General features: G+C 46.1%; 2 protein-coding genes across 4 annotated transcripts in view; one reads left to right on the top strand and one right to left on the bottom strand.

Moving 5' to 3' along the window:
* The window catches only part of FBH1 (F-box DNA helicase 1), a 131,843-nt gene extending 124,088 nt beyond the window's left edge, over positions 1–7,755 (bottom strand). The window contains exon 1 of one of the 3 annotated variants that reach the window (XM_077264472.1): positions 7,534–7,755. In XM_077264472.1, coding sequence (XP_077120587.1) covers position 7,534 — 1 coding nt within the window. In that variant the 5' untranslated portion in view covers positions 7,535–7,755. The remainder of the gene's footprint in view (positions 1–7,533) is intronic. The other 2 variants (XM_077264473.1, XM_077264474.1) reach the window with 2 other exon arrangements.
* ANKRD16 (ankyrin repeat domain 16) lies at positions 7,731–26,317 on the top strand. The gene is made up of 7 exons (XM_077264475.1): positions 7,731–8,316; positions 11,964–12,184; positions 14,671–14,713; positions 23,168–23,276; positions 23,803–23,964; positions 25,353–25,431; positions 25,992–26,317. Exons 1-7 carry the CDS (start codon positions 7,979–7,981, stop codon positions 26,165–26,167), a joined length of 1,128 nt encoding a protein of 375 aa, XP_077120590.1. The 5' UTR covers positions 7,731–7,978; the 3' UTR covers positions 26,168–26,317.
* The last annotated feature ends 431 nt before the right edge of the window (positions 26,318–26,748 follow it).

The following is a 26,748-nucleotide window of genomic DNA, read 5'->3' as shown; positions in this document are numbered from 1 at the left end:
TTTCACCCGATCTGCAGGAGCGCGATCATTCCATGACGCATACGCTGCGTCATAGGTCGCATTGGCACCGACTTTCATGACGCAGCGTATGCGTCAAAGGTCGTGAAGGGGTTAAGTATATAATTCCACATGTGAGATATATATATATATATATATATATATATATATATATATATACACACACACCACTCCACATAGCAACCAATCACTAAGTATCTTTCATTTCACCAGAGCCGTTTGAAAGATAAAAGCCGAGCTGCGATTGGTTGCTATAAGAAACACTTTTCCTTGTAGACAGTTGTGGTAACTGAGGCCTATTATTGTTATCATTTCTATGGTGTCCTCGTTCTTCTGTAAAGCTGGAAATAACACTATTTATTACCATGCCGACACAGACCACCCTCTGCCACAGACTGCCCAGAATCAGAAAACTTCTCTGTCTGGCATGAAGCATCTCATTAACTTAAAAATTCAAACAAAGATAAAAAAAAAAAAGAAACACAAGACGGATTTCACTAACCCAGGTATCATTTTAATTGGTGTAACAGAGCCAACCTTACAAGGTTGGCTCTGACGGGATGATGTGGGATATTAGGGGTAGTAGTCCGATGGCTCTGGCTGACGGGATGATGTGGGATATTAGGAGCAGTAGTCCGGTGGCTCTGGCTGATGGGATGATGTGTGATATTAGAGTGAGTGTGGTAATTTGCATCATGATCTTAAACATTTCTCAAGGTGCAGCTCAGCAAACGCCGAAGATTGAAAGTTCAAGGTAAAGGTTTCTAATAAAAAATAAAACTTTGTCATCATCTGTACTGTTAATATATGCAAAGTTTGTTTTATTGCAAAATTATACATGATTCCCTATTATTGCAGGAATTACAATATACCTTTTTATATGACAAAATTATATTAAGAGGGAATTTGTATAATTACAAAATGCCGAAGAACTTCTTATGAAGTCAGCTGTATTTGAGCATTTCACATTACCTCAAGATAAAAAATATTTTGTGTCAGTGTATGACAGATGAAAACAAATGCTGAGAGCTCATGCATGCTCAGGCAGTGATAAAAATGCTCCTACAAGAGCTTCCTATCTAAAAAGACATTTACAACGCTTACAGTATACACAGAAGTTTTCAAAGCTGTGACTTGGAAAGATCACAATGACACCAAGAAATGAGGGCCCCGTACTTCCTACAAGGAGCAAAGAGCATCTCAAACATCAGTTACAAGATATTTTGTAAGTGACAAAGTTACTGTAACAATGACAGCAGACATGTTTCAAAGACAGCTCATCAAGCTTGTTGTGAAAAACCGTGTACCATTATCATTATTTGCACAGCCAGCTTTTACAGCTCTTAATGTAGAAATGGCCTGCAAACTCAGCGTTTCTTTGGAAATAGAAAGCATTAGAAAAATTTGTGATGATAAAAGGCCTTAACCAAAAGGAGAATCTTAAAAAGACTCAAGAGAAGCTTTATGTTTTTCAAACTGGATGCCAGTACACATCACAGAGAACTAATTTGCTATCAACATTAGATTTGTTTGTGACAAAAAAAATTGTTACCAAGACACTGGCAGTAAAATATACTACAGCTCTTCACAGCAGCCAGTTTCTCCAGACCCTAGCGGGAAAAGTTCTGCAAGATTATGAACTCAAAAAAAGAACAGGTTCTTGCTATGTAACTGACAATGCTTTAAACATGGTAAGTACAATTAAACTGATAAACTAGAATAATGAAGGGGAAATACAGCTAAAAGAAAACTTGAGATTCAGTACGTTTGAGATGGAAGGTCATAGTCCTGTAACTGAGGAACAGATATTACTACAGAAAAACAGCAAAATGATACAATTTGATGATCTTGCTGAAGCTGCTTCAAAGCTTTCTCATATTCATCATGTAACGCTCGCACCCAGACTGGTTGGTGCTGGCGTGCGGGGGTGTGGACCCACTGGACCACAGACCAGACTTCCCTGGAATGGGTTTAATTAAGTAGCTTCCTAGGTGTTCGCTGGAGCCTCTGATGGTGAGGTCAGACTTGTGCGGCAGGTAGCTACCAGGTACCACTCCAGGGTGGTGTCTGGCTGGGGATGCTCATCCCACCGGGGAACAGGACAAAGACAGGCAGTCACATCTGTGACACTGACGGATGGATGCGGCAGAGGCCCTAACGGGCGGACTGGCTTGACGGAGACACAAGCAGGTGGGCACAGCTGGCACTCAGGCAGGACAGGAGGACTGAACTGGAACACTGGCAGGACCAGTATGGACCGGTATACAGGCAGGCACAGCAAGTACTTAGGAACAGGTAGGGACCTGTTCCAACAGGAGAAACGGAGGAAGGGAAAGACCGCAAGAGCTGAAGCAAAGCAGGAACACAGGAGGAGCCAAGGGCAAGAGCCAAGAACAGAAACGCAGGAGGCGGAGCCAAGAGCGGGAAGTGGAGTAAAATACAAGAATGCAGGAGGCGGAGCCAAGAGCAGGAGGCGGGGACAAATGCGGAAACGCAGGAGGCGGAGCCAATAGCAGGAGACGTAGAAACGGAGCAAGGTAGATCCGCAAGGAGCGGAGCCAGGTAGAACCGCAAGGAGTGGAGCCGCAGAGCAAGGTCACAGAGTGCAGAGCTGAGTGTAGAGCAAAGCTAGACACAGAGTGCAGAGCAGAGCAGGACACTGAGTGCAGAGCAGAGCAGGACACAGAATGCAGAGCCAAGAGCAGCAGAGCAGGACACAGAATGCAGAGCCAAGAGCAGCAGAGCAGAACTCAGAGGGCAGAGCAAGACACAGAGGGCAGAGCCGAGAGGTGCTGAGCCACTGGTAGTGGCAAACAGAGCAGAGAGATAAGGCAGAGGTACACACAGCAGAGTGGAAATGGTTATCAAGCAAGGAGACAACAGGAACGGACATAGACCAGAGTTCAGACAGGAACAGACACAGATACTAGAACTGGACACGGATACAGACCTGCGGAATGCAGGCCTCAGAGTCAGACACAGAAGTAATGGAACACAGATTCAGACCAGGGTACGACGCCCCACTGGGTGGCGAACACAGAGACAGAACCAGACACCTCAGCAGCAAAGTACTGACTGAGGAAGTAAGTTTGCTCAGGCGTCCCCCAATGGGTGAGGATGCCTTAAGAATCAGAGGCCTCTAGGCTATTGGCCAGAGACACCTTAGGGAGGTGCACACAGACTGAATAAGAAACAGGAGTTGCTGGCGCCGCCCCCCTATGCACACAGACAGAAAGTGTACACAGAGCAAGCGGCCATGAAGCACACGGCATGGAGCCGGCAGCAGACAGATCTCACAGCATGGCACAGGGTGAGTGAGTTGATGTATCAAGCAGGTGGGGGATGGAAGGCCATGCAGTGATGCCGGCAGGGTTGTTACACATCACATGCTGTGCACACGCTGCAGTTGGCAATAAGAGAGAGTCTACAAGAGGGACATGCTGGAACGCTGATTGGCAAAGAGGAAATTGGTTACTGCTGACAGAACTCCTAAAATTGATTCCATCTTGAAGAGACGAGATGGAAAAGGGGCAATTGTGGATCAAGCCACTTCGTTGGGCAACACCTGTAATGATTGAGCAATTGCTTGAGCTTAAACCCTTTCTTGTAGACATGGCCAACACTAAATGAAAGTCAATGTACACAGGTGGCTGAATTCAAGAAATTAACTCCTGCCATTTTCATAAAGGAGTGGAAGAACTTGCGATTTTGCTTGTCTCAAAGAGGAGATTTAATCGCAGATGGCATTGCTGATTCAATGAAACAGAGAGACACTGCTATTAGAAAATACACTTCTTCTGGCAGCTGTTTATGTGGACCCGAGTCATCGTACATTGCTGGATGAACAACAGCTTACCAAAGTAAAAGAAACTCTGACTGAAGTAGCAGTTAGGATGAGTGGGCTATGGGACTGCCAAAAGCCAGAGGACTTGGGTCTTACCAGTGCTAATAATAATAATCTTTATTTTTATATAGCGCTAACATATTCCGCAGTGCTTTACAGTTTTTGCACACATTATCATCGCTGTCCCCATTGGGGCTCACAATCTAAATTACCTATCAGTATTCTTTGGAATGTGGGAGGAAACCGGAGTACCCGGAGGAAACCCACGCAAACACGGAGAGAACATACAAACTCTTTGCAGATGTTGTCCTTGGTGACTCCAGCCCTGCAAGGCTGCTGTGCTAACCACTGCGCCACCATGCTGCCCAGCAGTGCTACTGCTACCTTATCTTTAGTACCATCAGATGAGGAGTTTAAATTTTGAAAAGTATTTGGACGACATGGAGCAGGCAAAGTGTTGCCACAGGGAGAAAGATTCCACTCCCATAGTAAACAGATTGACCATATTTCAACAAAATTTTTCACTTGCTCTCAAAGAAGTAGAAGAGTTCAATCGTTCATCAAAACTGACTGTGCACGAGGCAATTCCTTTAGACCCTGACGTTAGAGATGCTCCCATGTGGTTACCACTTTGCCACCAACCCAAGTTAGTGTAGAGAGGTTGTTCTCTAGCCTTAAAATAATTACATCAGATTTGAGGTCATCTATAAAGGAGGATCTGACAGAGACAATACTATTTCTCTGAACAAATTCATAGACTGCACAAATGTTATTAAGTACGTTTTTGTTGAAAACTGTTTTTTTTACCACTTACTGCATAGCGTATTGCATAGTTACAATTTAAGTTTTGTGTTCTAAAGTTGTATTCCAATATATTTTATGTTATATCTAAATAGTTTGATTATTGTATTATAATGGTGATTAGAAGCCTGATGTTATCATTTACTACAGTAAATTTATCACTTAAACATAAGCCAGGTATGAGGGAGTTGGGGTGAGAGAAACGGAGGAGTCGGAGGTTTGGCTTACTGACTCCACAGCCCTGGTCTTAGGTTTACAGCAAAGTGGATGTGATGTATAGAAATTTTAAGCCCTCTGAAAGACATTAGCGATACAGCCATGTGCGGATAACAAGTTTTGTCAAAGCCACCTAGCAGGAAGGATCCATTTTATATTGAATCCGCAGTACAAAAAAATGCAAAAAGGGGATTAAAACATCATATATAAATCACTTGACACTGAGAATATTCCCAGGTTATTTTTATGATATAATGAGCAATTGTGATAGAGGGGGTGGGGGAGTTTTTGAAATTGCGCTTTTTCTCCTCCTATCTCGCCTCCACTTATTTTTCCGTTGGTGGCGTAGTGGTTTGCGCATGCCCAACTGCCGAATCCACTGCACAGGTGAGGAAAAAGAGCGCGATCTGCGCTATTCCCCTGGTGATCGGTGGGGGCGGCCATTTTCCTGAGGCCCCGGGCAGCAGAGCGCTCCATCTGCGCACGCGCGGCCTCAGGAAGATGGCCGCCCCCACCGATCACCAGGGGAATAGCGCAGATCGCGCTCTTTTTCCTCACCTGTGCAGTGGATTCGGCAGTTGGGCATGCGCAAACCACGCCACCAACGGAAAAATAAGCAAGATCTGGGGGAAGAAACAGCGATGTCACCACGCCCATTTGACCAGACCAGCCTGATTGACAGGCAAAAACGGTGACTTTGGTAAGGTATTTCGGCAGCATAGGTGGGGAATCAGGGTACACAAAATACACTATTGTAACGCACAGCTCAGGCCCTATTTAACGGTATTTTTATCTCATACGGAAAAACCGGGGTGACAGGTTCCCTTTAAGTGTTTGCCACTTCCCTCTGCTGTATAGGCTCGCCTATGGCGCTTAAGAACTGCCAGTGTTAGTTCTTAATGCCTGGTTTGGAGTTGGAGGTGTAGTTGGAGTTTGGAGATAAGTTCAGAAGATTGTTGCTTGGAGTTTTGTTTTTGCTCATCCTCATCTGTTTGGTTTCTCCTTCAACTCCCCTTTTTTCCACTATGTTTGGCGAGTGCATTTTGCATGATTGTTATTTTCATCTATCTCTGTCCGTTTTCTATTGTTGGTCCGGTTAGTGTTATCCTATGTACTTCCCAACTGCCTGGGTGGGGGGGGGGGGGGGGACAGATAAGGGTTGATATAGGCACATAGCAAGGAACAAGAACCCGGCGTCTCCACCTTCAGGAGTAATCCAGTGGACTAGGATAGATTAGGACGCCCCTAGTTCTATGGACCTGGTTAGCACCCACTATACCAAGGCACTGGGCAACATCTCGTGTACGTTACACTTTGTTTTCTTTTTTTTTTTAACACGAAAATCAGTTCGGACAAATAGGATATGGATTTTCAGCGTGAATGTGCATCTACTCGTCATGAGTGTGTGACGTCCTCCTGGGGTTAGAAGCTCACTACGTATTGTGAATCGTAGATCTTCCATTTCGCCTGCGTGTTTCTGTCCCATATCAAATGAATTTGGTTTCCTTTGGGGATGAAGAGGTTAACGAACCTTTCTATGCTGGTCAGACACATGTAGCTCCATTTCAGCTGCTTCTGATCTGGTCATTACCTCTCCCTATAAATCCTGGCCAGAACCTTCTCTTCCTAGCCAGTGAAAGCTTTTCTTCCTAGCTCCTTGGAGACAATGTGCTGAATTAGTGATCGGTTTTGCTACTGGAGATTGTTGCGTGCATGCTTTCCTCATGAAGGGGCTCCTGGGCCAAGTGGGAAAGCCATCCGTTTATTTATGGGTAAGCATGTATGAATGACTATTTAATTGGGAGTGATTACGGGGTACTGCCATTGGCACCCATTTATTTATTTGCCATGTGGGTGGTATTGTGTAACTATTGCCATTCATGGATAGCTTGCTCAGGATGCATTGAGCTTTTCCTGCCTAACCCGGCTTACCTTCATGTCTCCTCCATATTTCCATGCTGTATAGGTTACATTGTTTTTTATCTAGTGATTTGTATGTGTATTTGTTTAAATAAAGTCTTTCCAATTATTATTCTGTTTTGTGGGACTTTCATACCCGCTTCTATGTTTTGCTCTACACTGTGTGCAGAATTATTATGCAAGTTGTATTTTGATCACATGATACTTTTGTTCAGTAGAACTGCATTGATAAACTACACGGCTATGAGCAATTGTCAGCAAGGACAATACCAAATGCAAAGTTGCTGTCTACTAACATTTGTTACAGATCTGTAAATTGTTTCAGTTTTTGATATGTAATATTATGATATTTGCTTAATTTAAACCTATACTATTTATTGAGTTTTTAGCACAACAGATTCTCTTTATTTACCTTTGTAGCTTTTACGTTTTTTCACACAAATCTGTATATCGGTTTTTGCTGCTTCGTCCTCAAATCTTTTTGGGGCGCTAGTGTATTTATTCTTACAAGGTTTAAAAAAAAAACCAAAAACCTCAAGTAACAAGTCGCTGACTATCAGGCCTGGAGTATGTAACTACATGGAAGCCCCCAATGTAAGCTCCCCCGTCACAGCCAGGGTTACTCTGCCTCCCAATAGCACACCAGGGCCCAGCATCGACTACAGCACACTTTACATAACAGCCAATCAAACCGGGGTCATAACTTGTGACCAATCAGAAGGCCGGACACGTACTGCTACCAGCAGGCAGAGGAGCTGGTCACTTTCATGGCGTCAGTGTCCTCCTCGGTGCAGGCGGTTATGTCGGCATTACTCCGGGGATTCCCACAAGCGGCAGCTGCTGAACAAACCGAAAGTGTCACCAGTATCACGAAGCTGCCGGAGATAGTGACCCTCGTCAGCTGATAAGGACGGTCTAAGCGGGAAGCCGATTGGACGAGGCTCACGGACACGCCTCCTTTCTGGGAGCCTTTCGGCCAAACATAAATTAACCCGAGGTTTGCTGCGTTATGTCGTTCAGTCGCTTTACGGCTGCTACCAGGGGATATTCATATACGACCTGCAGCCCCTAGCATTGCTGGCGCTAGTGGGCCGCTCTTCTGTCAGTGCAGTGGAATCCCCGGGGCTGGAGGGCACAGCGCCTCCTCATGGCCACACACCTCCCAGCACCCACCTCACCATGTCACTGGAAGAGCAGGAGAAGCAGGTCCTGAAGCTGGTCCAGGAAGGCAGAGTCCACCTCTGCCAGGAGGCGCTACAGAGGAGCCCCGTGTTACTGACTCGCCTCCCTGGCAGGCACTTCGGCAGGTCTGGTGACACAGTGTTGCATTATGCAGCTCGCCATGGCCATCTCCCTGCGCTCTCCTACCTGCTGGAGGTGGTGGGCATGGATGTGGAGGTCCGAAATAACGACTACAAGACTGCGCTTCACGAAGCCGCCTCCATGGGCCACCGAGCCTGCGTGCTGCACCTGCTCAGTAAAGGGGCTGCGGTGGACAGCCTGAAGAAGGCGGACTGGTAAGAGAAGGCGCTAGGCATGGAGCGCTGCAGAGTGTTGGCGCTGTCTACTGGTAGCGCAGCACGGAAACTGGCAACCGTCACCGTGAAGACATCTATTATTGGGTATACTAGCGGCAAATGCTAAATGTGTGACCTGTGGGGTCCGCCCTCTGGAGTCACAAACCTATGGGCAGCTCCAATGTCCAAGGGTCTCACTGCCCAGAAGAGGAGCACCGGTGCCACACAAACGCTAGAGCGGTCTCTGCCACACTATCAGACTGTAGGGCCGCACTAAAGCATAAGGGGGTACCCCCGCCTTGGGCGCACTGTATGGAGAAAAGTATTGAATCATCTGAACCATTGAATTCTGGGTCTCCATTTGCTCCCATTAATGCAGATGTATAAATCCCAGCAGTCGTCACTTACAGATATTTGTGATAGAACGGGTCGTTGTAAAGAGCCCCCCGATACCCTTAAGGTACCTTCACACGAAACGACTTTACAACGAGAACGACAACGATCCGTGACGTTGCAGCGTCCTGGATAGCGATTTAGTTTGACACGCAGCAGCGATCTGGATCCTGCTGTGATATCGCTGGTCGTTGAATAAAGTTCAGAACTTTATTTGGTCGTCAGACCGGCGTGTGTCGTCAGGTTTGACACCAAAAGCAACGATACCAGCGATGTTTTACGCTGGTAACCAGGGTAATTATCGGGTTACTAAGCGCAGGGCTGCGCTTAGTAACCCGATGTTTACCCTGGTTACCAGCGTAAAAGTAAAAAAAACAAACAGTACATACTCACCTGTGCGTCCCCTGCCGTCCGCTTCCCACACTGACTGAGCGCCGGCCCTAAAGTGAAAGTAAAAGCACAGCGGTGACGTCACCGCTCTGCTGTTAGGGCCGGCGCTCACACAGTACAGGAAGCGGACGCCGGGGGACGCGCAGGTGAGCATGTACTGTTTGTTATTTTTACTTTTACGCTGGTAACCAGGGTAAACATCGGGTTACTAAGCGCGGCCCTGCGCTTAGCAACCTGATGGTTACCCGGGGACCTCGGCATCGTTGGTCGCTGGAGAGCTGTGTGACAGCTCTCCAGCGACCAAACAGCGACGCTGCAGCGATCGGCATCGTTGTCGCTATCGCTGCAGCGTCGCTTCGTGTGAAGGTACCTTTACACCGGTGGCTCCAATTACTGGACCACGCTGGTATGTGCACACGTAAGAAAAGAGGTGCAGAATTTTCTGCACAAAATCCGCATCTCCTGGCAAAATCCGCAGCCGCGGATTTACCACGGATTTTGTGTGGAATTGCTGCGGATTTTCAGCGGTTTTTGCCACTGCAAAATTTTAACATGGAGGGGTGCAGAAACCCTGCAGATCCGCACAAAAGAAGTGACATGCACTTCTTTGAAATCCGCCCCAATTCCGCACTGATTTTTCCGCACCATCTGCACAGCTTTTTTTTGCCATGGAATAACATTATACTGTACATCACAGTGGCAGTGCAGATCCGCAGCAAATCCGCATCATGTGCACATAGCCTAACAAGTCAGTACATGGCAATTCTTCCCTTAATACTAATAGTTAAACTATTTATCCCATACGATGAATGTCAAAATAAAAATTTAAATTATCACTGTTTTTTTTTAAAAAAAGCAATAAATTATCAAAACTTTCTATGTACCCCATAATAGTACTGATAAATCGGTCAGCTCAATGTACAAAAAAACAAAGCCTTTGTGCTAATCTATTGATAGAAAAATGAAGAAAGAGAAAATACCAACAAATGTTTTAACAAAATGTTTTTGTTATTTAAAGAGCCACTGTCACCCCCTCCAGCCGTTATAAACTAAAAGAGCCACCTTGTGCAGCAGTAATGCTGCATTCTAACAAGGTGGCTCTTTTAGTTTTAGGTTCAGGTATACCCCAAATAAAGCGTTTTTATACTTAGCCACAATTCCTGTCTCTAGCCAGGTAGGCGGGTCCTCACTCCCCAGCTTGACCAGCTCCTCTGCCCGCCCCGCACTGTGCATAATGCATAACACATAGGGCGGGGATTCCAAAGGTGGCTGGCCGCAATGCCCCCGCAGTGTGCAAGCCTGGCTGGGACGTCAGACGGCCAGAGCTTACTGTGTCTGCGCAGGACACCAGTACACAGCGCAGGCACCGGTTTTGAAACGATAACAGCGCTGAGGGGGCGGCGCAGGAAGATTGGAGTGACGGCAGAGTAGCGGTTCAAGCTGGGGAGTGAGGACCCGCCTACCTGGCTAGAGACAGGAATTGTGGCTAAGTATAATAACGCTTTATTTGGGGTATACTTGAACCTAAAACTAAAAGAGCCACCTTGTTAGAATGCAGCATTACTGCTGCACAATGTGGCTCTTTTAGTTTATAACGGCTGGAGGGGGGTGACAGTGGCCCTTTAAATATATCCTTAATGTTTTGGTATCATAGCAATCATACTGATCGGAAGAATTATGTTGGCAAGTCATTTTTGCCACACATTTTGAACAGAAAACAATGGTGGAATTGCTGTTTTTTTTGTTTTGTTTTTTTGTAACCATTTCACTTCCCTTGGATTTTTTTTCCCCCCATTTTTCAGGAATACTGTATGATAAAATGAATGAAGTCTTTCAAAACTACAACTCATCCTGCAAAAAAAAAAAAAAAAAAAGCTCTCATACGGCTATGGTGAAGTGAAAATAATAAAAAAAAAAGTTGCGACTTTTGCAACGAGGGGAGATAACAATGAAAATACATGTGGAACCTTGCTTGCCCTTTAAGGGCTTAAAGTGACAACAGGCTTCTAGAGTTACGGACATCCCTTTTTTTTTTTTTTTTTCCCCCCCCAGTGTGCTGGACCCATTTTTGGTGTCGCTTTACTATTTAGCATGTGTCTTTCTTCAAAGGAAAAAAAAAAAGAAAGTTATTTTTTAAAATCCTCAATATTTCCTATGAACTGTTCATTTCTGACATAATGTGGAAACCGCTGTAGAATCTGCTGTAACTGCAGAGTTGCAGGGTCAGCTGATGTGGGTGGTGACCACTGCTACCATCCTTTTAAATGGTCACCTGATGCATCAGCTAATGGTTGATAGTTTCTCTATAGAGACCAGCCATGCAGTTGCAGCTCTCTGGTGTCAGCTAGTTCTGGAGTTTTGGAGTCCTGTTTCTGTGTTATCTGCGGTGTGAAGCTTGGCAGCGGAGTCTGGAAGCTAAGTGTTGTGTTTTCACCTTGTCTTTCTCGTGTTTGTCACTGTCCCCTGTGTTGAACCATTTGCAGTGGTGAGGCTAGCACCTTTCCGGCCTGGGCAGTGCTAGGTGACAGCGAGGGATGAGGTTCCTGACGGTGGTGGGGGGAAGGACCCACTTAGGGCGTTAGGCGAGTGCAAGGACAGACTCAGGTTTGAGTTCAGGTAGTGACCATCCCTCATTCCCTATTGGTAGGGCCTTCCTCTGCCCTATACCATCCCATTGTGTGTGTTGAGCCCCTGACTGACGCCCTGCTACGTAGTTAAATATCGTGACAGATGGAGGCATGATTGATATCTTACACTCTATTAGGTGCGTCTAAGGGCAGACTCAATAGTTTGTCTTGTGACCTTTTTATTTCTCACAAGTTGTCCCATTTTTTTCATGTAATGGGAGCACCTATCAATTTTAGGACCCCTCTGATGATGGCTTGCACAAGAAGAAATGTAGATGTCATCAAAGATCTCATTGAGCACAAGGCCGACCCCAAGCTGAAGAATAAGGATGGCTGGAACAGTTTTCATATTGCATCTAGAGAAGGTGACCCCGCTGTCATCACTTACCTGCTCGATACCTTTCCTGTTATTTGGAATACGGAGAGCAAGATAAAGAGAACACCGCTGCACACTGCAGGTAGCGGCCTTTGTGGAAGGCATAATGTTATATTAAAGGGGTTTTCTCATGAACAAAGTACATTTTAATCAATAGATCTTGGAGTAAAAATAAATTCCACAATTGGATATGGTAATGAAATGTTCCTGTGCTGAGATAATCTCCCCTGCCCAGGAGCTGTGGTATGATCCGACCATGTACCTGCACAGTCAGACACGGCCATTACACAGTACGGGCACATGTAGAAGATTATCTCAGCACAGGAACATTTAACACCTCCAATTGTGGAAATTATTATTCCAAAATCTTTTGATTAAACTGTACTTTGTTTGTGGGACAACCCCTTTAAAGATTTCTAGGTAAATGTTATACTATACCAACTACATAAAAAAAAAAAAAAAACATTCTAAGCCTTATCATGTGCATGGTTGTAATTTTCCATACAACCTCCAAGACTAACCTCTGAATCCATTCTACCTACTATACATATTTTTCTTGATTTCACATGATTTTAAATCTGTAAACATCTGAGAAATCAAAACTGAGAATCTACTGGCATTTTCCATCAGATATCATATTACAGAAATATTTTCACTAGAAACCCTACTTTCACGGATGAATAACCCCCAAATACTGAGCATCACGGGATGGCTTGCAGAGTGCCTGCAGGTCCTAAGCATAAAAAAATCCCCGTACTACTATACACCGCTGGGCTGCATCAGACCGGCCCACTGGAAGATCATCTGCGGGACCCTTGCTTCTCCTTTAAGGGAGCTATAGCTGCAGACCTCAAGGCTACTATGCCATTCCCCTGGTGCAGATATCATCAGTACCTGCAACCTAAGGCTGCAGAAACTGTTGAAATCAATGGTGGAGGAGAAAGCCGATGGCAATGACTGTAGTAGCGCATCGGGAGAACGCAGCAAGGGTTTTTCTGTTTTATTTTTTTATTAATTTGTCAGTTATTACTTCTGTTGTCTTCGTAATGTAAATAGCAATCTGTGTGGGCTTCATAATGTGAGTTGTGGAGGACACCACACTATATATTGTCAAGTTCTGCATCATATTTTTAATTGAACTTGTGTGAATATGTTGTTGCCATATGCTGACACCCAGAACTTATTTATGGTAGTCTTTTTCTGGTTAGAACTGTACGAGTGCTAGTTATTTTGTGGGGCAAAGTGACATTTTTAAAGGGGCAAATAACTTGGATGTCCTATCTCTCAGATAGGTCATTGATATTGGATCGGTGAAGGTCTGACACCCAGCACCCTTGCAATCAGTTACAGCAGCCTCTGGTAGTGGTCTGTTGGAAACCTTACAGAGCTACCCTGCACAACTTCTCTAATGTGTCATTTTGATTATCATTAAAGGCCAGTCCTAGTCTTCATCTGCAGTGTATAATTCTAAGGGTATGTTTCCACGGTCCAGATTGGCAGCTCTATCCAAAGCGCTGCCAGCTTTTGAACGCGCAGTAATTCCACGTGTGTTCATTGAACCATGCAGAATCACCGCATCCTCTACATAGACTGTGATATTTATCTTGCGGAGACTGAGCATATAGGCAAGATAAATAGACATGCTGTGGTCTATAAAGATGTGCCGCATGTGTGTATACGCAGGGAAGCCACGGGCGTCTTTGTACGCATAGTTGAGATGGGATTTCATAAAATCCCCTCCACTATGCTGTAACATCTGTACGCAGAGTCCAATCCGCAGCAAATACTGAACGTTGAACCATACCCTAACAGTGTGTAATATTGGAATTCTGCTCTGCTTTCCGATTCCATCAGTCATCACAATTTGCACACGTGGTCTTCTACCGACTAAGTTCTCTCCCTGCTCCTCAGAGCTTTAACATTTCGAGAACCAGGAAGATTGGCTAGTTGGCACATGACCACAAGTTTGCAAATCTCCTGATGGCTGACCCAACTGAAATGCAGAGTTGAATGCACATTTGCATATCTTATGGCAATACCGTAAGATACAGTGCCTGACAAAAATTAACCCTAGTCCAAAAAAGAAGCACCTTTTAATGATAAAATCCATTGGCTTTGAATAGATGGGAAATGGGCCCTCAGAATCAACACCTGTGGCCCAGTGTGTCCCAGCCTAAGGGTATGTGCACACGTTGCGGATTTGACGCTGTGGATTCACAGCAGTTTTCCAAGCGGTGTACAGTACCATGTAAACCTATGGAAAACAAAAACTGCTGTGCACATGCTTTGTGCGGAAACGCAGCGTTTTTGCACCCATTGATATACATAGAGTAAGGCAAATCTGCACATCAAAAAACGCAAGACAATCCGCAACCATTTTTGCCTGCGTTTTCTGCCAAGAGATGCGGATTTTGTGCGGAAAAATCTGAAACGTGTGCAATACCCTAACACTGCCACTTGGTATGAGGACTGTGACCTAGTGATTTCAGGGCAGGGATGGATTGATATACTAGAAATATACAGTATGTGTTTTATTATAATACGTATCCTTTTTTTTGTTTTTATCAGCAATGCATGGATGTTTGGATGTGGTGCAGATTCTTCTAGAAAGGTAACATTTTAATACTTTGTATTGGGTTCACTAAAACCTATTTAAAGGGGCTTTCCCCGCGCAGTAAAAACTTATCCAAGGTGGCCTCCCTGCATCCTTGGGCTCATTAGTGAGTCTTTGGCTACATTTTTATTGAACTTGAAAGTAAAACAGCGGGTATGCTGAAAATGTATTATCAATTCAGCTACATCAACAACCAATTGTTCCAGCTATGACTTTGATATTAGTATTATAATGTTGCATTACAACTTTGCATCTAATGATTGTCTATTTGGTCAACTTACAACACCTCTCATGAAGGGGAAAAATGTGAAAAACATGCAATGCCCCGGCCTCTTCATTCTCAGGGTCGTGGATGTTCCAGAGGATAGATCTTTTGGGTTGACATATACTAGCTATATGCCATCGCCTATTGATATGAAAACACTCCTTTAGCCCTTTTCCAACATGGTGAATTTCTGTTTTTGCATTGTCATTCTTTTCTCCTTCCAAGAGCTGTAGCTTATTGATGATTTTTTTATTTTATTTATTTTTTAATAGCTATTTTTCAGTACGAGTTGTTTTCATTCAAAAATACATTAGTTTTACCTTACAATGTACTGGAAAATGGGGGGGGGGATTCCAAGTGCGCCAAAATTGCGGAATTGTTTTTTGTGTTTTACCCAGGTACACAGAAATACTAAAAAGCAGCTCCAGTGCTATGAGGATAAGCCCGTAAGATATGCTGATACTTAGATGAAAGTAAAGGTAAACAAAAGTCAGTGACTAGATCTCAATGATTGCAAACAAAGATGTCACTATATGTATATAATACCTAAAAGAAAGGGGGAGAGCCAGTAGTACCTGAAAAATGGGTTCAGGGGTGTCCTTCCTAACAGTGATTAACAATTTTCCATAGAGGGTCTTCAATGGGATATGGTCTGACCCCCTAAGAAGAAGCGAAACGCGCGTCGGGGAAGACACCACATATACAGGTTATGTATTTATTTCTTCTTTACTATAGCTAATTGAGGCACATGCTTATGGAGCACTTGCTCTGGATTGTATTCTACCTCCTGATAATCTGTATTTCTCCTTCGCCTCATTGGGGGACACAGGACCATGGGTTATGCTGCTGTCACTAGGAGGCTGACACTAAGCTGAGACAAAAAAAGGTTAGCTCCTCCCCTGCAGTATACACCCTCGTACTGGCTTCCAGACACCCAGTTCAAGCTTAGTGTCCGTAGGAGGCACACTGATTTTTATTTTTACGGATTTTTTCTTTTTAATCCATTCCGGACGAAGGGGGCGACGGATTCTTTAGTGGTCCGATCTCCCCCGAACCAACAACAGGCGAGCACGGGAGTTTCACCTCTCCGTATCCTCTCCTGCGACGTGGGAGCCACTGCCTGAGCTGACCATTTTTGGGCGACGGTTTTTTCCCTAAAAGGGACGCCGATCTCCCCATGTTGTACAGAGGAGCACTGGTGTTTTCCTCCAGTATCCTCCTCTGCAGCCAGGCCTTTTTATTGCCGGACATTTGCCCTGTCCACCAGGTTTTACCCTCGGCTGTACAGTGGCCCCCTATTCCCGTGGCGTCCGTGCAGACCACACTGCATCACCAATGCTCTGTGTGACTCAGGTGGTGGACGGTTCCTCTCCACTCCCCTCTGGGGCTGGTGGATGGAGGCTTCCCATCCCCTGCACCGTCCCAGCCATCCTTAGGCTCCTCTCACCTCCTCGGGTAAGTGTCTCGTGGAGGATGGGGGGGGGTCGCCGGCGGTCCGGAGGGCTCCTTCTTAAGCAGGGCACATTAGGGGCTGTAGCGCTGTAACGTCGGCACTTTGCGGCCGCGCGCCGGGCCCAGGCCGCAAATTTAGCCCCCAGCTTCGGCCTAGACGCTGGTCGCTGCCGATAGGCTCCGCCCACTCCTGCGCGTCATCGGCGGCGCCGCCCCTGGTTCCTGGCGCTTCTCACAGCCGTCGAGATCTCCTTCCTGATCTCGGCGGCCATCTTCACTCCACATGCCGCAGCTCCTGCTCGGAAGCACCTCAGTGTCACTGCGCCCACGTGCAGCCAGTCTCCTCTCAGGCTTCTCAGCTTCCCAGGACAGCGGGACACAGGACCGGGGTAAGGAGACATCGTCAGCTTCTCCCCTGCAGCGTCTCCCTCTGCTTCCCAGTCCAGTTTATAGTCCCTGTGGCCTCTTTCTGCATTAGAACCATGTCGCAGTCAAGGTCTAAAAAACTACCTAAGGTACATACAACCTTTTTTTCTGCATGTACCACCTGCCAGGCCCCACTTCCTAAGCCTCAAAGTTCTCCCCTCTGCTCTGCCTGCGATGCCCCAGGTGCCCAGGAGCCCTCCACCGCCACCGACTCTGGCGTACCTAGTCCCCCCCCGTGGGTCGCTTCACTCACACAGTCCGTGGATTTTTTAGCCAACGCCATCAAATCCATTCAAAATCCTCCCGGGGTTCAGGGTAATCCGCTTCAGGCGTTAAGAGATCCCTTCATAGCAGGGGAATCGTCGGCCAGCAGGGGCCGCTCTCCACTTAGAGAGACTCGGTCATCCAGAAAACGGATCCGCACTACCTCTCCTGAGCGCTCTCCTCGCCGCTCAGACTCTGCCAGCTCCACCTCTCGCTCACCCTCTTTGGGGGCTCACAGCGTTCACGACTCTGAACATGAGTCCGAGGTATCATTGGACCCGGAGGCTCCGGAGTTCAGAGCTACGGTTGACTCCCTCATTGTAGCTGTCAATCACACTCTTAAGGTGGATGATGACGCTAATTCCGCTCCGGAACACGCGGTCTCTTTTACCAGATCCAAACGTTCCCACAAATCTTTTGCCTCTCATCCAGCTTTTCTGGATATAGTCAGGCGTCACAGGGAGCATCCAGATAAGCGTTTCACGGGTAAGAAGGACCTGGCATCCAAGTATCCCTTTTCAGCGGATCTCGTGAAGGACTGGACGGATCCCCCTTTAGTAGATCCGCCGGTCTCACGCCTAGCTTCTAAAACGCTTCTTTCAGTTCCGGAGGGCGCTTCAATTAAGAGTCCCACTGAACGCCAGCTAGACTCTCTAGCTCGTTCAGTGTATGAAGCCTCTGGCTCTTCCCTGGCCCCCTCCTTCGCCGCGGCTTGGGTGACCAAGGCTATGGTTTCCTGGGCGGATGCTCTAGCGAAATCCATTAATGAACAGGACCTCCCGTCTGAGATGGCAGACCTAGCCAAGCAGTTAGCCATGGCTAGCGATTACGTGATGTTCGCTTCCCTCGACGCGGCGAATTGCGCAGCATCGGCGGCGTCCAACGCCATTGCTATCAGAAGGGCTCTTTGGCTCAGGGAGTGGCGCGCAGACTCCTCCTCTAAGAAATCTCTCATCTCCCTCCCTTTTCAAAGCGGGCGTCTTTTCGGCGAAAAGCTTGACCAGCTTATTTCCGACGCCACAGGGGAAAGAGCAAGTTCCTTCCCCAACAGAGGCCCAAGGCGGCTTTTCCGCGCCAGCCTTTCTTTCGTTTTCGGCCTTTTCGTACCAGCCCAGCCTGGTCCAATCCCTCCGGGCTTTCCAGATCAGACCGTTCCTCTCGCAATGACAGAGACTCTCGTCCCTCCTTCAGGCCGAATCCTTCCTGGCGCGGGAAACCAAGGCAGCCCAGAACTCGAGGTTCCAGACCTCCCAGATTCCCGTCTCAATGACTCGGGAACGGTGCCAGTCGATACCATCAGAATAGGCGGACGCCTTCTCTTTTTTCAGCAAGCCTGGCTCTCCGTCGTGCACGACGAATGGGTCAGGGATCTGGTATCGTCCGGCTACAAGATAGAGTTCTCCTCTCCTCCTCCAACTCGGTTTTTCCCCTCTCGTCTTCCCAGTTCGGCAACTCAGACTCGCGCCCTTCTTTGCGCCATTCACATCCTCCGCCAGAGCGGGGTCATTGTCCCGGTCCCGGAACACGAGAGGTTCAAGGGTTTCTACTCAAACCTCTTCGTCGTGCCAAAGAAAGACGGAAAAGTGCGGCCCATTCTGGATCTGAAGCTCCTGAACAAGTGCGTAAGAGTCCGGCACTTCAGGATGGAATCGCTCAGATCGGTCATCTCTTCGATGGAAAGAGGGGAATTTCTGGCCTCGATAGACATCAAGGATGCCTATCTTCACATCCCGATTTTCCCGTCTCATCAGAGGTTCCTCCGCTTTGCCATTCTGGAGGATCACTTCCAGTTCACGGCCTTACCCTTCGGTCTTGCCACGGCGCCCAGGGTATTTACCAAGGTCATGGCGGCTGTCATGGCCATCCTTCATTCTCGAGGAGTCGTCGTGTTACCTTACTTAGACGATCTCCTCATAAAGGGCCCGTCTTTTCAGGCCTGCGAGTCAAGCGTCCACATTACCCTGGATTCTCTTTCGCGCCTAGGTTGGTTGATCAACTGGGACAAGTCCTCTCCCGTTCCTGCTCGTCGGATCTCCTTTCTGGGAATGATCCTGGACACTTCGAGGGGGCTGGTCTTGCTTCCTCGGTCCAAGGCCCAAGCACTTCAGCAAGGAGCCCAAACGCTCTGTCATCCTCGCCCGCGAACCATTCGGTTCGCCATGAAGATCCTGGGAAAGATGGTTGCAGCAATCGAAGCAGTTCCTTTTGCTCAACTCCATCTCCGTCCCTTGCAACAGGCTTTGCTAGACAACTGGGACAGGAGCATCTCTTCTCTCGACCGCCCTTGTCCCCTGTCCCCGCGGGTCAGACAATCTCTCGTATGGTGGACCCTGGGCCCATCTCTCCTCCGGGGGAAGTCCTTCCTCCCGATCCGCTGGTTAGTGGTGACTACCGATGCCAGTCTTCTTGGCTGGGGGGCGGTGTTCCTCCACCACTCTGCCCAGGGCCTCTGGACAGTTCGGGAATCCAAACTTCCCATCAACATCCTGGAGATTCGTGCTATCAGACTTGCTCTGAGTCGCTTTCACCCCCTGCTCGCGGGTCACCCTGTACGAGTCCAATCCGACAACGTCACGGCGGTGGCTTACATCAACCACCAGGGGGGTACCCGCAGCAGGGCCGCGATGCAGGAAGTCTCCCTCATCCTTCGTTGGGCCGAAACCAACCATTCCATCATCTCCGCGGTGTACATTCCGGGAGTCGAGAATTGGTCGGCGGACTTCCTGAGCCGCCAGGGCCTTGCCTCGGGGGAGTGGGAACTCCACCCAGAGGTTTTTCACCAGATCTGTCTTCGCTGGGGGACCCCGGACGTGGATCTGATGGCGTCCAGATTGAACGCCAAGGTCCACAACTTCATTGCTCGATCTCGGGATCCCCAGGCCATAGGAGTGGACGCGCTGATTTCTCCGTGGCATCATTTTCAGCTCCCATACGTGTTCCCTCCCCTTCCCTTACTGCCGAAGGTGATCCGAAAGATCAAGATGGAGGGAGTTCCAGTCATTCTGGTCGCCCCAGACTGGCCTCGTCGCGCTTGGTACGCGGAGCTCGTTCAGCTCGTAGCCGACGTTCCCTTGCGGTTGCCAGACCGCCCAGACCTGCTTCGCCAAGGACCGATTTACCATCAGAGCTCAGGGGCCCTACGTTTAACGGCGTGGCTGTTGAAACCTGGGTTCTAACTCGTGCCGGTTTCTCTCAGCAGGTCATCCCCACCATGTTAAGTGCTCGCAAGGCGTCTTCCGCCTCCATCTACCACCGCGTCTGGAAATCCTTCTTCTCATGGTGCAGGCTCCGGGGTCTCCCTCCTCTCGTTTTCTCTATCCCTTGCATCTTGAATTTCCTTCAGGCTGGTCTGGACTCCGGTTTGGCCCTGAGTTCCCTCAAGGGTCAGATCTCAGCGTTATCCATGCTTTTCCAGCGTAGGATCGCCACCAACCTTCAGGTCAAGACTTTCATCCAGGGAGTCTCCCATGTGGTTCCTCCCTACAGGATGCCGCTGGAGACCTGGGATCTCAACTTGGTCCTAGGGGTCCTTCAGGAACCTCCGTTCGAACCCCTGCAAGACGTTCCGCTCTCGGTCCTCTCCTGGAAGGTTGCCTTCCTGGTTGCGGTGACGTCCATCAGAAGGGTTTCAGAGCTCGCCGCTTTATCCTGCCGGGCTCCTTTCCTTGCCTTTCATCAGGACAAGGTAGTCCTCCGTCCTTCTCCGGCGTTTCTTCCAAAGGTGGTCTCTTCTTTCCACCTCAATGAGGACATCATTCTTCCCTCCTTTTGCCCACAGCCCAAACATAGTCGAGAAGGCTCTCCATACTCTGGACGTGGTTAGGGCCCTCAGGAGGTACATCTCCAGAACGGCTCACTTCAGAAAATCGGACGCCCTTTTCGTGCTCCCGGAGGGTCACAGAAAGGGTTTGGCTGCGTCTAAATCCACGATAGCCAGATGGATTCGATCTGCTATCTGCTATCCAGGAATCCTATCGAGTCAGAGGCAGTCCTATCCCGGCGGGGATTAGAGCTCATTCCACTCGGTCGATGGGTGCTTCCTGGGCCATCCGGCACCAGGCAACAGCGGAGCAGGTTTGCAAGGCCGCAACGTGGTCTAGCCTGCATACCTTCACAAAGCATTACAATGTCCACATCCACTCCTCTGCGGACGCGGCCCTTGGCAGGCGTATCCTGCAGGCGGCCGTTGCGCACCTATAGTCAGTTGGTACATGGAGGTTTTTTGGTTGTATTGTTTCCCTCCCAGGGACTGCTTTGGGACGTCCCATGGTCCTGTGTCCCCCCAATGAGGCGAAGGAGAAATAGGGATTTTTGTGTGTACTCACCGTAAAATCCTTTTCTCCGAGCCACTCATTGGGGGACACAGCACCCACCCTGGTAGCCTTTTTCGGCTCGTGATCTTGTTCTTTGTTCTTGACTGTTTGTTTGACATGTTATATTCTAATGTTACTGGTTATATTGTTTCTATCCTACTGCTTTTGCACTGAACTGGGTGTCTGGAAGCCAGTACGAGGGTGTATACTGCAGGGGAGGAGCTAACCTTTTTTTGTCTCAGCTTAGTGTCAGCCTCCTAGTGACAGCAGCATAACCCATGGTCCTGTGTCCCCCAATGAGTGGCTCGGAGAAAAGGATTTTACGGTGAGTACACACAAAAATCCCTATTTTCTTAGGCGCATGTCTATGGAGCACCTGCTATGGAGTATACTCTACCCTCTGATAATCTACATATCAGTATGGCTATGGCATTAGTGACATGATTTAATGGTTTGGGATATATAACTTACTTGCACTATTGCAGTTATTTATATGACATTAAGCACTTTGTACAATATCCCTATGTGGCTATATATGTATTGAGCACCGCACTTTAGCTATATTATCCTGGACATTTGTGCAAGAGTCTTATCCTGTCTATAGGGATTGTTATGGTAGCTTTTTTGCGCCTCAGTTTAGATTATGATGCCTAGTTAAACTAATTGTCAGTATATGGATTGTTATATACATACCTTATTTTTTCTGTATTATTTAGTATATGGTAGTGTTAGTTTCTTGCATTTGTATCTCGGTCTCTGTGGTTATCTTTTAATTATTTAATAAAGAATTTTGTTAAACTTTATTTGGATATTTGGCATTTTGCTTCCGTGTTTTGTTGTAGGATTTTCTTGGGTTACCATGGTAGTTGGAGTCCTGCTGAAGGCCCTCAACTCTGCCATCCTGATACTGCTGTGAAGCTCAGCCACAAGCTGAAATTCATAGGACTCATCAATTTTCAATATACACTGTATGGAAGTATATATTATAAGATCAGAGATGATAGGTAAAAATCCTGAAAGGGATCGAAAAAAAATAAAGTAATAAAAAAAAAGTATTTAATGGTTTTAAAAAATTAAACCTTGAATCATCTTTTCCCCTATTAAAAATAATTAAAAAAATTACCACATCCATATTAATTAACTTAATGTAAATTGTAAAATGAAAAGAAAAAAATAACTCCAGTTGTGATTTTTTTTTTTTTTTTTTTTTTTTTGTCACCATTCCTCCCTAAAATAATGCAATGTAACAAAAATGTGCTGGGTATCCCAAATTAAAACTGTAAGCTCAACATGCAAAAAAAACAGAACTCTGCTCCATTAACAGAAAAATAAAAAATGTTATAGGTTCTGGAAAATGACAGCAGAAATAGGGAAAACATTTTTTACATGTACTGACCTGAAGAATCATGTTTGCAGGTCAATTTTACCATAAAATGAACACCGAAAAACAAAACCTAAAGATGGAATTGCATTTTTTTCACCATTTTATCCTACTTGCATTTTTTTAAATTCTTTTTTTTTCCAGTACATTGTATGGTAAAGTGAATGGTGTCATTCAAAACTACATCTCATCCTGCCAAAAAACAAGCCCTATGTGTGTCTATGGAGATATAAAAAAAGTTATGGCTCTTGAAAGAAATAGAGGGAAAATGCAAATGTAAAAAAATGGAAATTTGCATAGTCCCTGAGGGGGTTAAACATGACAAAAATCATTATCATTAAAAATCATAGGTGCAGCTATGATCCAGATTGTAAGGACAGCTGTGGAGTAACGCCATTCATGGATGCAGTGCAGAATGGACACCTCCAAATTGCTAAACTGCTGATAGAAATGAAAAAGGTATGTTGCTAAGAAGTACAGTGTGATCATAGAAATAATTTAAAAAAATGTTTCTTTACATTTTTCAGTTTAATCATAAGTGTTTGGTAAAGCAGTCCATGTGTATGCAAATGAATACATTAGCTAAAAGAATGCTAGATACAGAGTCCTGACCTCATCCTCGCTGTGCACTTATGGCAGATTCATTGTACGCTCTGTACAGATGATTGAGACTAACAGACAATTCTGCAACAAGCCTGCCCCATGTGAATATACCTCAATAGGGGGGAAGCTGTCAGTCAGCACTGATGATTGCCACAGAGTCCGCAGGTCATCAATATTCAGGACTCGAGCTCACCAGCAAGCGACAACTATTCAGATGTACTTTTACTTTTCACAAAAAAGCACTAACTTGCTATAGATCGGCGTGCTTATCAATATTCTGTGCGGTTCTCTGAGATGCCTTGACTTCCTTTTTCCATATCTTTGTAATCACCTGTTCTTTACTGGTAAGAGATAATTGTGCCCTACATTTGCGTATCAGTAGGTCTGCTATACCGCGGTGGATAACATGGGAGCCCAGGCACTGCATCGGGCCGCCGTTACAGGACAGGACGAATCACTTCATTACCTGGTGTCCCATCTTGGTGTCAACGTGAATGACACCGCAACGTCTATGCAGCTGAGCGCACTTCACTATGCAGCCAAGGTCAGTTACTGTTCTCTGGGTTGAACCAACCACTTGTTTATTGGTGGCTGTCACATTTGGGGTCTCTGCAGCTGCTAGGCCACATTTCCAAAATTACCTTTGACAACAGCCTGTAAAATGGGTACCAGCTTCTTGATAGTGCTGTTAATTTATGTTTACCTGGTACTATGTTCAGTGTGTCAGGACCTCACTATTTACAGTGTATTGACGCCACTTGCACTTTAGCTTAGTCGTAGATCATAGCTATATCTATAGCTTCCTGGCTTGACCACCTTTGGCCGCAAGTCTTGTCTTCCTTCAATCACCGCAGAGTCTGAGATGCCAATTGATCAGTCCTATTATGATGCAACCCCTTTGATGGCTTCCAGTTCTGAGAGCTGTCTTTTTCTCTCTGACATTGCCCTCACATGGTTGTCAATCTCCACTTCTCCTCTGATTTTTATCACCCCGATATAATTCGCGTACCAAACACTGGTTTGCACTTTTGTCGCTGACTTGGTCCAGACCTCTGCCCAGTCTGACAGCAGGTTTCACTGTCTCTTATGTGTTTACTACTACACTTTTTGTTGGCCATTAAGAACAGCATCTTATCTCTAGAATCTCGGCTGCAATTCTAAGAGGGGCTGCTAAACAGTGTTTGGAGCTTTGCTTTCCATCCAGAGCTGATCAGTAGGTGTGACAATCCCCAATGATCTGATACTGATGACTTACCCCAGTAATAGGTCATCAGAATCAAAGTAGTGGATGACCCATTTCATTTACTATTCTTTATTATTCATGTGTAGTTGTTCACTTACACTTCTCTTCTAAGGCTGGGTTCACATTGCGTTATGGCAGTCCGTTAGACGGACTGCGTTACACCGCGGCATAACACGGTGTAATGCAGTCTGTTAACACTGCCATTAACCCCTATTATTAGGCACATCGCCAACGCATGTCATAATCGGCATACGCTAGTGATGTGCCGTCATTCAGTGACGGAGCATCGGACGCGGGCTGCAGCATCTGAGGCTCAGTCACCGCTAGCACAGATGAATCATCTGTGCTAGTGGTATAGCATAACGCGATGGCGTGTTTGCTATAGCGTTAACGCAGCCCGTCAACACTATGCGCTGAATAGGCTGCTTTAACGCAATGTGAACCTGGCCTAATAGCCGAATAATCACTGTGATCACAATATTTAAAGGAAGCAAATGAGGAGAATAATTTCAAAAAAGTCCTATACTTGTTCTGATTGATGGAATTATTTACCATGAACAAAAACCAATTGAATTAGTATAGTAGACATGATGATTATCATGAACATTTGTCAATTATGGCAAGAAAGTTAATAATTATCATTACTTCCACAGCCACTTACACTCATTGATTGTGTTATCTTAATGCAGGAAGGACATATTCATTCTTTGTCAGCCCTGTTATCCCTTGGTGCTGATCTCAACAGCCAAGATGTAAAAGGAAGATCAGGTAAGATTGATGACACTCTCCTGTCAACATTTAACTTGTGGATCACATTAAACACACCTTTTCATGTGCTTGAGTGAAACACCTTGTAAAAATACCTGAGCCCCACTGATTTTGACTTTTTTTCCCATTTTGTGCTGCGTCACTCCATTGCAGAGATACTCACATTTGTTGATTTTGGAGAGTAGTATGTGAAATCTCTGCTTGCAGACCGACTGGGCTTTTCTTTAGAGTTTTCTCTAGGTACATGTGCTTTCACCTCTCCCTCCCTGACACTGCCATTCACAACTCGGCAGTGTCTAAGACTGCTAAATCAGATGCCAAACTGTGATTGGCAGCGTCTAGAAGGGAATGGTGCAAGCGATGAGCTGAGGGGCGACATTGAGCCGATTTTCGGTTATTGCTTTAAAAGTTAATCCTATGGTGTAGTTCAGTTAATAACATCTTTTTATCTTCAATTGTTGTACTACTTGTTTTACATGCTTACAGTTGAGGCAGGGGGCACACTTTGGAATTTGCTATGCATTATAAAAGAAAAACTAACTTTGTACTTTTCCCTGCAGCTCTTCACATGGCTTGCTCTGGTCAGCATGCAGGATGTATTGACTTTCTCTTGAAATCCGGGCTTAAAGACACAGCAGATTTCAATGGGACATTTGCCAATCAGCTTGCCAAAAAAGATGAAGTCATGAAAGTTTTTGCACTTTTTCAAGAACAAGATAGCAAGGAAACTTCATGATCTATATTGTCTGTAAAAAGAGAATTGTACACAGGTTTATACAGTGGCATATAGACTTGTACAAGTATATTATAGTTAAAAAATAATAGTCAAAATTAAAGGGAACTTTTATGTATATGACAGAGTTGCCAATAAAGGACAGGAAAGTGACACCCGGTGGGGAGTAGTGAAAAAGGCTAAGGCATTCTGAGTGCATTCACACACCCCATTGCACTTTCAGGCTAACTTGCATATGGCTTCAAAGTTCATTTTCACACCATTAGCACATCAGATTACTACAAACTGAGAATCATTTTTATTGTTGCTTTAGGACCTGCTGGGAAGAAACTAGAAAATATTTTGCAGCCAGGAGAATCCGGAGGCCTCTTGCAGCTTCAGAAAGTCAATCTCTACGGTGTGAAGGGACTTGTGTAAAGTGATAACCTGGCTAAGGAAGATTAAGACTGCTTCACATGGTCTATGTTCATGGACCCAGCGTGGCCGGGATACCTCTCAGCCACAAGGTCTCCTGACTTAAGCTAACTGACTCATGTACATATGAACCAATGATTCAGTTATCCCAGAAATTTTTGGAATGTGGA

Source organism: Ranitomeya variabilis, chromosome 5 (genome assembly GCF_051348905.1).
Source record: "Ranitomeya variabilis isolate aRanVar5 chromosome 5, aRanVar5.hap1, whole genome shotgun sequence".
Lineage (NCBI taxonomy): Eukaryota > Metazoa > Chordata > Amphibia > Anura > Dendrobatidae > Ranitomeya > Ranitomeya variabilis.
This window is presented reverse-complemented; position numbering and strand designations above follow the sequence as displayed.